This window comes from Sus scrofa, chromosome 7 (genome assembly GCF_000003025.6).
Source record: "Sus scrofa isolate TJ Tabasco breed Duroc chromosome 7, Sscrofa11.1, whole genome shotgun sequence".
Lineage (NCBI taxonomy): Eukaryota > Metazoa > Chordata > Mammalia > Artiodactyla > Suidae > Sus > Sus scrofa.
Genome location: NC_010449.5, coordinates 42,391,701 through 42,402,664, shown reverse-complemented (window position 1 = coordinate 42,402,664; position 10,964 = coordinate 42,391,701). Strand labels below are relative to the sequence as shown.

Below are 10,964 nucleotides of genomic sequence, written 5' to 3'. Positions count from 1 at the left end.
ACCACAGTTCACAGCAATGCCAGATCTTAACCCACTGAGCAAGGCCAGGATTGAACCTGCAACTTTGTGGTTCCTGGTTGGTTTGTTTCTGCTGTGCCAAATCCGGAGCTCCCATATATCCATTATTTTTCAGATTCTTTTCCCACATAGGTTTGGACTATTGAATAAAGTTCCCTGTGCTCTATAGCAGGTCCCCGTTGACCATTCATTCCATATACGTTAGTGTGCATGCGCCGATCTCAAACCCCCAATCCATCCCTCTCCCCTGCCTTTCCCCTTTGGTAACCATAAGTTTGTTTTCTATGTCTGCGAGTTTGTTTCTGTTTTGTACATAGTTCATTTGTGTCATTTTTCAGATTCCATATATTAGAGATATCTTATGATGTTTGTCTTTCTCTGTCTGACTTACATCACTTAATATGATCATCTCTAGATTCATTCATGTTGCTGCAAATGGCATTATGAGATTTTTGTTTTATTTTTTAATGACCGGTGCAAGGAGTTTCTATTGAGCCTCCACCTTGGTGCATGGCCATGAGGATTCAGACATAAAGGCAGAGTCTCCACTTGAGGGAAACTTTCCACAATCAATGACTTGGGACAGGGTAGCCAACTGGATTGACTTTCTCACCCCCCAGTAGTCCCACACATTCCAATTCCAGTGTCTCCTTCTTACCTACCTTCCTGACCCCCCAATCCAATGCAAACCTCCCTTTAAATGTTACCAGCAGAGCTGTGGACATGAAGGAGAAATAAGGCAAAGGGTCTTGTTATGTCTTTTGTAGTCAGGAAGACCAAGGAGGCGATGTTGGTGAAAATAGGTCACTCCATTTAGGTCACTAGTTAAGTAGTGTGTCATTTGGAAGTTGGAAAAGCCAGTATCATCAAACCTTTGGTTGCATAATCAAGGATTTTATTGAATATATTCTATGGCAGAGCAGCTCACTCTGCTCTTTGGACATACAAAAGTGAGTGATCTTGTCCCCAGAGTTTCAAGTCTCATCTGGCAAAGAAAATATATGCTAAAAGTAAAAAGGCTAAAAGTAAATAAACACTATTACACAATAAACACTATAAAGTGATGGCACAGATGATAAATATTATAGGAAATTAGGTGGGGAGTATCAGAGCTTCCGGTTGAAATGATGAGGATGTCTTCACAGAGCAGGCAAAAAGTGACTCAGAATTCTGACCTGACAGGGTGCCTCCAATGTACGTATGTATGTATCCTCTATGATGTATACTCTTTCCGGGGCAGGGAACTGCATATCACAACTCTGGTGACATTGCATGAAAAGATCGTTCAGCAGATTTTGCTGGTTGAGCTCTGATGTGAAACAGACTGGATCCCATGCTTAACACTTATTTAGATGTCATCAAAGAGTCTCATCCAAATTCACGCGGCAGCCATGGCTGTGTGCTTGCTTGGGTGTGTGTGTGTGCAAGAATTCACAGGTCCTCTAAGAAAAACAGCCAACATCGTAATGGCCAATTATGATTTGCCAAGTACTAGTCTAAGTATTTTGCCCACATTCAATCATTTAATCTTTGTAACAACCCTATGAGGTAGGTGCTAGTCTCCTCAATTTCTAGCGGGGGCAACCGAATTCCCAGGATTTAAATCACTCTCCCAAGGATTGTCACATATGAAGTGCTCTACCCAAGAATCTGCCTTAGACATGGTTAGCGCTGATTTCTCCGTGAGCCTCCTGACCAAGTCACTTCCTCGGGATGTTGTGTGGGTCGCCACCCTGGGTCATCCACAGGCAGCCTGACTTCTTTCAGGATGGGCAGACTTCTTCAAGGGAGAGGGCACAGCTTCTTCCAGGAAGTCCCAAATAATCCCAGAGTTTCTGTGTTAGCATCCTTGAGCCTTTCATAACTAATAATCATCCCAATATAGTGTCTTTCCTGCCATCCTCTCTTAGGGAGTGAGTACCTCTGGGTAGAGTGTGTTTTCGTAGTAGATGTGACGGCTCAATGCACAATGCAGATGAAAGGCCAGTCTCTCTCTGGCTCTCTGTCTCTCTGTCTGTCTCTCTATCTCTTTGTCTCTGTCCTCTGTCTCTCTGTCTCTGGCTCTTTCTCTCTGTCTCTGTCTCTCTCTCATTGTCTCTGTCTCTGTCTCTCTCTCATTGTCTCTGTCTCTGTCTCTCTCTCCCTTTCTCTCTCTCTCTCTCATGCTCAGAGTTCCTATCTGTAAAACAAGGCAATCAGAGTCAGTCTTTTCTAAAGTTTTTTCAGATCTCTAATCCTATAACCATTTAGCTTCATGAGCATCCATCCTCACTTCAATCTGCTGATTTGGGGTCAGTGCCATTTCCTTGCATTGAAATCTCTGCAGAGACAATCAAGACTGGCTCCACCCATCCCCTCCCCTTAAAAAGCCCCTGGAGAGATGCTGGGAAATGCCAAATTACACCTCCTTTCTGACTTCATCTGAAAAGGATGCAAGGGTTGTCCCAGGATGAGCAAAATGCCACCAAAAGAGGACTCATCCTCCGAGTTGGTGTATTTTTCTACCTTCTGATTGACCTCTTTATTAGGTTTTTGGTTTCTCAAACTGCCTTACTTGGAGATTTTTTGTTGTTGTTATAAAAAGAGAGAGAGAGGCCACTCATTCACAGAGTCTCACATTCCCATTTGTAGTGTAACCTCATTAATACTGGCTTCTTGGTAATGATAATTAGGGGCTACTTATCACCCCCTTTTACCGACTGATTTTCTTTTGCTGCATCTGCCTTTGTGCTTGTTTTATAAAGGAGTGAATTCTCTTTTTTTTCTAGAAGGGTTTTGACCTATAATACTGTTCTCCTATCAGTAGCTCATGATATGATTGTTGAACTTGTCTACATCCAAGATGAAGAAAATGAGTAGCTTTCTACTTGAAATACAGTTCACCTCCCTCACCCCAGGTCTCAAGACACCACATTGCTGGTGAGGGTTAATCTTACTTAGAGGAGGCAGAGAGGCCCTTGGGGATTCCATCGTCTTGCAGAGAAAGGCCAGGATTGGGAGACGGCGCACTTGACTTTCTACCTCTGGCTCAAGCCTTGATTAGCCATCACCCCATCACTCCAGGCTTCAGTCTCCTTAACTGAAAATCAACATCTTTCTGGTTCAAAAGCTCTAGGCTTTTCACTTAGCTCACGGCCAAAGAAGTTGCACCTGAGCCCAAGCCAGGCTGACCGTGTCATCAATTTCAATTTGGAAGGGTGGAACACTCTGGCAGTTGGATTCCTTTCGTCCAAAGAACCAGAAATGACCTACTTAGAGTCAGCCCAACTGTGGGTGATGATTCACCGAGGGCCCTCCCTCAGCTTCCCATGGAATCCAGCCAGGTGACATCCCAGGCCACCATGCCCAAGAGGAACCAAAGTTCTTGTCTTCAGGATAAATGTGATCCAACAGCATGGATCTGGAGGCCCCAACAAGACCAAGATTCTGCTTTGCCCTTGGCATACACACACACACACCCCCAGCATGGCATATATAGACCTTGACAGTGGATGCGGGAGAAACACTAATAGCACAGAACAGCTTAGGCAGAGGAGCCTGCCATTCCCTCCGCCCTTCATGCCTTCCTCCATCAGCACCATGGAGTGGGGGGCTTCCTTCACACTCCCCAGAGGTAAGAAAAGCAGGGATCAGCATATTTCCCCTGGGAGCTCTGCCACTTCTGGCACGTAGGACCTGGTCAGGAACAGAAAATCACAGCTTTAGCATACAAACAGCAAGATCCAAAAGCCTCATGACAACCGCATTACAGATTCACTCTTTCCTGAACAGTAAGTCCCTTCGGGTAGAACCCCCCCACCTTGGCAAATAGGGGGGTTTCTTCCCTTGAAATCGTCTTGGAACCCAGAGGACAGCCTTGTCCTCTTGTCTGCAAATGCTGGGTTACAAACCTTGCTCCCCACCAAGCTGGACCAACAGCTGTTGGAAAGGATCTCTTCCTTTGCACAAAGTCCTGGGTTGCCGAAGAAGGTCTCAGCCGCAGAGGCTGCCGGAGCCCAGGTGTGCTGGTGTCACGGGACAGAGGGTCCCTCTACATTCTCTGTCTCTGTCTCTCTCTGTGCCATGTCGCTAAGTGCCCCCTATCTGTCTGTTCCCCTTGTGGCTCCCTTCTCTCTGTTCCTCTCTATGTCTCAGACCCTATCATCTCAAACATCAGGTAACATCTACATTATCTCCGAGGCCTCCCACAGATAGCATTTGTCATAATCCCTGATTTTTTTTTTTTTTTTTTTTTGCTTTTTTAGCAAATCGGAGCTACAGCTGCCAGCCTACACCACAGCTATAGCAACTTGGGATCTGAGCCACATCTGTGTCCTACACCACAGCTCATGGCGATGCTGGATCCCCAACCCACCAAGCGAGGCCAGGGATGGAACCCGCATCCTTTAGGCTAGGGTTTGAATCCAAGCTGCAGCTGCCAGCCTACACCACAGCCACGGCAACGCCGGATCCTTAAGCCACTGAGCAAGGCCAGGGACCGAACCCGCAACCTCATGGTTCCTAGTCGGATTTGTTAACCACTGCGCCACAATGGGAACTCCGAGAGTAGATTTTTTTAATCAAGAAAAAAGTCATTTCTTGGATAAAGAAGATGTGATGTGTATATACAATGGAATACTACTCAGCCATTAAAAAAGAATGAAATAATGGCATTTGCAGTAACATGGATGAACCTAGAAACTATCATACTAAGTGAAGTAACTCAGACAGGGGGAGACAAACATCATATGATATCACTTATATGTGGAATCTAAAAAAGGATCCTAGTGAACTTATTTGCAAAATAGAATCAGACTCAGACTTTGAAACACTTACATTATCAAAGGGGACAGATGGGGAAAGGGGGGGTAAACTGGGGGCTTGGGATGCACATATTCTAAAATTGAGTTGTGATGTGGTTGTACAACTATAAATATAATAAAATTCATTGAATTATTGTTTTAAAAAAGAAAAAAAAAGTCCTTTCGACTTAGAATTAATCAAATTGTGATTTTTTTTTTTTTAAAAAAAGGAAGGAGTTCCCGTCGTGGCGCAGTGGTTAACGAATCCGACTAGGAACCATGAGGTTGCGGGTTCGATCCCTGGCCTTGCTCAGTGGGTTAACGATCCGGCGTTGCCGTGAGCTGTGGTGTAGGTCGCAGACGCGGCTTGGATCCAGAGTTGCTGTGGCTCTGGCATAGGCTGGCAGCTACAGCTCTGATTAGACCCCTAGCCTGGGAAACTCCATATGCTGCGGGAGCAGCCCAAGAAATAGCAAAAAGACAAAAAAATAAAAAATAAAAAAAAAGGAAATGTCATATACAGGCCATGACTGTGGGGACCCCCCCCCTTGCTTTTGCACTCACCTCCCAAGTTCGGAGAGTTGCCTGGGGTGTTAGCTTGACCCTTTGGTGAGGTTAGGAGAGAAATCAGTAGGAAGGTTCTGTGGACGACAAAAGATAATTGGACTTGAGATGATTATTCTGCTTTCGATGATTGCACTTACCCAAAGCACATGGAGAACTCTTTCACTGAGTATAGCATTAGAGTATACTCAGAGAAAGATAAATATAGCATGGTATCACTTATCTGTGGAATCCAAAAAAAATAATAAAACAAACCAGCGAATATAACAAAAAAGAAACAGACTCAGATATAGAGAACAAATTAGTGGTTCCTAGTGGGGAGAGCAAACAGGGAAGGGGTAAGATAGGGGTAGAGGATTAAGAGGTACAAACTACTACATATCAAATAAAGAAGAAACGAGGCTATTTTTGTACAGTGCAGGAAAATGTAGCCATTATTTTATAATAACTTTACATAGAGCATCATCTATAAAACTATTGAATCACTATGCTGTACACCTGAAACTAATGTCGTATTGTAAATCAACTATATCTCAATGTTGCTTTGTTTTTATTTTTGTTTTTGTTTGCTTTTTAGAGCCATACCCACGGTGTATGGAGGTTCCCAGGCTAGGGGTCAAATTGGAGCTGCAGCTGCCGTCCTATGTCACAGCCACAGCCACAGCCACACAGGATCCGAGCTGTGTCTGCGACCTACACCACAGCTCACAGCAATGCCGGATCCTTACCCCACTGAATGAAGCCAGGATTGAACCCACACCCTCATAGATACTAGCTGGGTTTGTTACCCATTGAGCTACAGTGGGAACTCCAATCTCAATGTTTTTGTTTCATGCTTTCACGTCTTCCCTCTCCTTCGTGATATTAGAACCACTGACAACATGAGAACAGGCTGGTGTGAGAGATCCTCCTTCTCTCTGGCCAGGACCGGATCCTTCCTGAAGGAGCCTCTAGTTTGGGGGTGAGGAGGGGAGAAAGCAGGTGAGCACGAGAGAGAGAGAAAGAAACACAAAAAAAATGACTCCAACTCCTCAAACAGCTCCTTCTCAGCTGACCTGCCAAAATCCTCAATGGTGCAGCCATTCCTTGTGATGCACCTGGGTGTGAAAAATCCTTTTGTTTCCCATGTGTGTCGTGATTTGACAATATATTAACTCACTGATGGAATTATTACACATCAGCAGAGATTAACTCATCACTTCGGATGTAAAAGGAATGCAGAGAAGCACATTTCTTACCCTGGGTTTGGGGAGCTGGGACTGACATTCCCCAAGCAGGTACCCCGAGAAGAAGTTAAATCTAGACACTAGGAGATTGATGCCCAGAGGTCAGAGCCTTACACCATAGGAGACAGAGTTCCCATCGTGGTTCAGCAGTTAGCAAACCCGACTAGCGTCCATGAGGACGCAGGTTCGATCCCTGGCCTCACTCAGTGGGTTAAGGATACGGCATTGCGGAGAGCTGTGGTGTAGGTTGCAGGTGAGGCTCGAATCCCGCATTGCTGTGGCTGTGGCACAGGCTGGCGGCTACAGCTCTGATTGTACCCCTAGCCTGGGAACCTCTGTATGCTGCCAGCGCAGCCCTAAAAAGACAAAAAGACAAAAAAAAAGTTGCCTAAGACCTAGACCAATGGTTCCTAGCAGCACCTTAGAATCACTGGTGAGCTTTAAAAAAAAAAAAAAAAAAAAAAAATGACTTGGCCCTACCCCAAGAGTTTTCTGGGGTGGAGTCTGGACAGTGGTTATTTTTCTGAAAAGCTCTCTAGGTGTCTCTGAGGTGCAGCCAGCATGCTAAAACCACGGAGTCAGACAATCAACAAACTGATGATGAACCTCTGGGTATGATCCTGACTTAGCTGGCATGGGAAAACAACAAAGAAAAGGAGGCAAAATAACTATTTTCGAGGGACACTTCCCTTAGGCAAATATTTACATTGCTAAGATACTTCAGGAAGGCTCAGACGAGTGTGTCTCAACCCTGACAACTTCAGAATCACTTGGGGAGCTTGTAAAACTTCCAAACCCATGTCACACTGCAGGCAATTCAATCAGAACCTCTGGGGAGGGGAAGGAGACACTGAACATTTTTTGTAAGCGTCCAGATTAATTCTGACCTTCAGTCAAGATTGAGAACCACTGCTTTATTTATTTATTTATTTATTTATTTATTTATTTATTTATTTATTTATGTAATTTATCTTTTTCTGGCCGCACCTGGGGCATATGGACATTCCCAAGCTAGGGGTTGAATTGGAGCTGCAGCTGCTGGCCTACGGCACAGCCACGGCAGTGCCAGATCCGAGCCACCTCTGCAGCCTATCACAGCTCACAGCAATGCAGGATCCTTCACCCACGGAACAAGGCCAGGGATTGCACCCGCATCCCCCAGACGCAATGTTGGGTTTTTAACGTGCCGAACCACAGCGGGAACTCTGAGAGCCACTGCTCTAGGTAACTATTAATGTTTATTCTTAGCAAAACTTGGCTTTTTTTTTTTTTTTTTTTTAGCAGTGAAGGATGTAGAGGAGTCAGCAATCTGCCAGATACAGAGACCAAGGACTGGGAACAAATGGAAGATTTCAGAGGAGTAAGGCCAAAGGGGACAGGAGGATAAGGGGGTCGGGGAAGATGAGGAGGGCTGAAGCAATCATAGGAGAGGAAACCGAAAGACAAGGAGCCTGGGAGGGGGGATGCTGTTACCCGAGGCCGCAGGCTGTCCAGCCCCCTGTGACCCCACCCCCTCGTAGATCTACAAGGCCAGTCCACTCGGGGCCCTGGGGATCCCTTCAGATGCTGGCATGGAAGGCTCTAGATTCCTCCTCCTCTTGATACTGGGCTTATTCCCCAAGTCAACCCTGAATCCTCTTTTGCTATCCTCTTTTTCTGCCCTTTAAGTTTTTTTCAGGGAGTTCCATTGTGGCTCAGTGGAAACAAACCCGACTAGTATCCAAGAGGACATGGGTTCGATCCCTGGCCCCGCTCGTAGGCTAAAGGATCTGGCATTGCTGTGAGCTGTAGTACAGGCCACAGACACAGCTTGGATCTGGCGTTGCTGCGGCTGTGGTGTAGGCTGGCAGCTGCAGCTCTGATTGGACTCCCTAGCCTGGGAACTTTCATATGCCGTGGGTGTGGTCCTAAAAAGCAATAAATAAATAAATAACAAAAAAAATTTTTTTTCAGTTTTCCCCTCACTCAGAACAACTGAAAGTTCACACTTGTGCATAACAATATGTGGTTTCTAACTTACAGCAACCAAAAATAAATGAAAGGGCATGGATATTATCCAATGACTAAGCCGTCTCTGCGAGACACGGTGAACAGACGCCCCAGCCTTCTTCTAAGACTCCAGTTACCATGGCAACAGGCCCTCTTGGAAATCAGGCTCTTGGGAAGATCGTTGGGTAGGGTCAGTATTTGTTTCCCAGGACTTTTCACACTCTGGATGTGGTTCAACCCATTAGAGTCACAGAGAATGAGCAAGTTGTCATGGGGACTCAAGACTTCCCATCAACTCTCCTTTCTCTGTTTCATCACCTGCCCTCCTGCTACCTGTGGGTTGAGGGTTGACCCTCCAGGCCCTGATGCCTTGTCACTCTCATCTAAATGCATTTAAGTCTCCTTTCATCTCTTTGGATGTGGTCCCAGTGCTCCAGATAGAAGCTGAACAGCTCAAAGAGGCACTCACTCAGCACTTCTGAAAAATCCATACCCCAAAGTGACGGTTTTAGCTGCACTCCATAGACCAGGAACTCCAACCCAGTTGTTATCCAGTTAAACTTTGAAATGCAAAAAGGAATATGAAGGCTTTACCTCTGATGGTCTGGAGATCCATTTTGCAGAGGTTATTCGACCAATTAAGGCTTCTCTTATCTGGAGAGTTAACAAAAAAAAAAAAAGAATTAAAAGATTAGGAGTGCCCCTGTGGCTAAGCGGGTTAGGAACCTGACTAGTATCGATGAGGATGCGGGTTCAATCCCTGGCCTCCCTCAGTGGATTAAGGATCCTGCATTGCCGTGGGCTGTGGTGTAGATCACAGATGTGGCTAGGATCCTGCATTGCTGCGGCTGTGAAGTATGCCGGCAGCTGCAACTCCGATTCAACCCCTAGCCTGGGAACCTCCATATGCCGCAGGAGGGGCCTTAAAAAGCAAAAAAGTAAAAAAGAATTAAAAGATTATAAGGAACTGACATTTGGGCTGGAGCCTGGCAATTCTTTGGTGAGGGAGCATGATTCCAGCCAGGCCCCATGGTGGTAACCAGGGAGAGTGTCTGGGAAGACGTGCAGAGATGGAGAGATGAGAAAGGTGAAGCCCGCATAGGAGACTCGTGTTCAGGCCTTTCAGCAGGAAACCCAATGGCTGAGAAAGACAGTGCGCCCAAATCTGAAGAATCCTTGACCTCACTGAGGGAAGGTTTTGTTTGTTTTTGTTTTGTTTGTTTTAGTCTTTGCATAGTTGAACGTTCCTTACAGTTTGTTCAAACCTTCATTACTAGAAGACCAATCTACGGTTTTAAAAAAAAAAAAAAAAAAAAAAAAATCCCATGCAACATAGCAAAGGCCCAGGGAGGCAAGAACATAAGAATAATAAAAACCAAATGTACTTTGTTTTATAACCTTAAAGAGCTTCCCATGACTGTCATCTCATTTTGTCTAGAATTTAACCCTGTAAGGTAGATATTATTATTCCCCTTTTACAACTAAGGAGATTAAAACTTTCAGTTGAGGAGTTCCTGTTGTAGCACAGTGGAAAAAAATCTGACTAGGAACCATGAAGTTGCTGGTTCGATCCCTGGCCTCGCTCAGTGGGTTAAGGATCCGGCGTTGCCATGAGCTGTGGTGCAGGTCACAGACGCAGCTTGGATCTGGTGTTGCTGTGGCTGTGACATAGACCAGTGGCTACAGCTCCGATTGGACCCCTAGCCTGGGAACCTCCATATGCCATGGGTGCGGCCCTAAAACAAAACAAAACAAAACAAAAAACCCTGGAGATTGAGTGACACCCAAGTCAATCAGCTACAAAGAATAAGAGCCCAGACTTGAGTTCAGCCCTCTGACTCCAGACTGTCACATCACTCTCCCTAAATCTCTCCTGCTGAATCTGAGAGCTCTCTGCTCATTTCTTTCTTTTTTTTTTTTAATTTTTTAATTTTTTATTTTTTAGCAAACAAGCAACTTTATTACAGGAAAGCAAATAGCTCCTAGGACAGCTGGAAGGAAGAGAAGAGCCTCCCTCTCTATTTTCCTATAGGGTTTTTTTCCCTTAAAGATGGAGGGGTACCAACGTGGGGTCCAGAAAGATGTGGTTTTCTCCCATTGGCCTTGCCCAGTTACCTCTATCAGTCCTTGTCCAATAGGGGTCCTAGGGATGGAAATGTCCCATACATAAGTCTCATGGTTTCTTTGCCCTTTTCTTCCCATAGACTGCGTCACAGGGGTTAGGTACACTCCCTATAGTAAACAAGGCCTGTGGGGATGCTACTCCCTGGAGCCCTTAAGCCGCAAATGTTAATCATCTCTGCTCATTTCTGCTTTTGCAGCCTTTCTGTTATACAAAATGCTCTTCACCTTCCAAGGCCTTGGAGAAGTTCTGCCTTCACAGTTA

The 10,964-nt window shown here is 45.3% G+C and overlaps 1 protein-coding gene across 1 annotated transcript in view; it reads right to left on the bottom strand.

Moving 5' to 3' along the window:
• ADGRF2 (adhesion G protein-coupled receptor F2) overlaps positions 892-10,964 on the bottom strand; it is a 44,590-nt gene continuing 34,517 nt past the window's right edge. The window contains exons 8-10 of the mRNA XM_013996166.2: positions 9,173-9,232; positions 5,364-5,440; positions 892-3,693 (exon numbers count right to left, since the gene is read on the bottom strand). Of these exons, the coding sequence (XP_013851620.1) occupies positions 5,393-5,440; positions 9,173-9,232 (108 nt within the window). The 3' untranslated portion in view covers positions 892-3,693; positions 5,364-5,392. The remainder of the gene's footprint in view (positions 3,694-5,363; positions 5,441-9,172; positions 9,233-10,964) is intronic.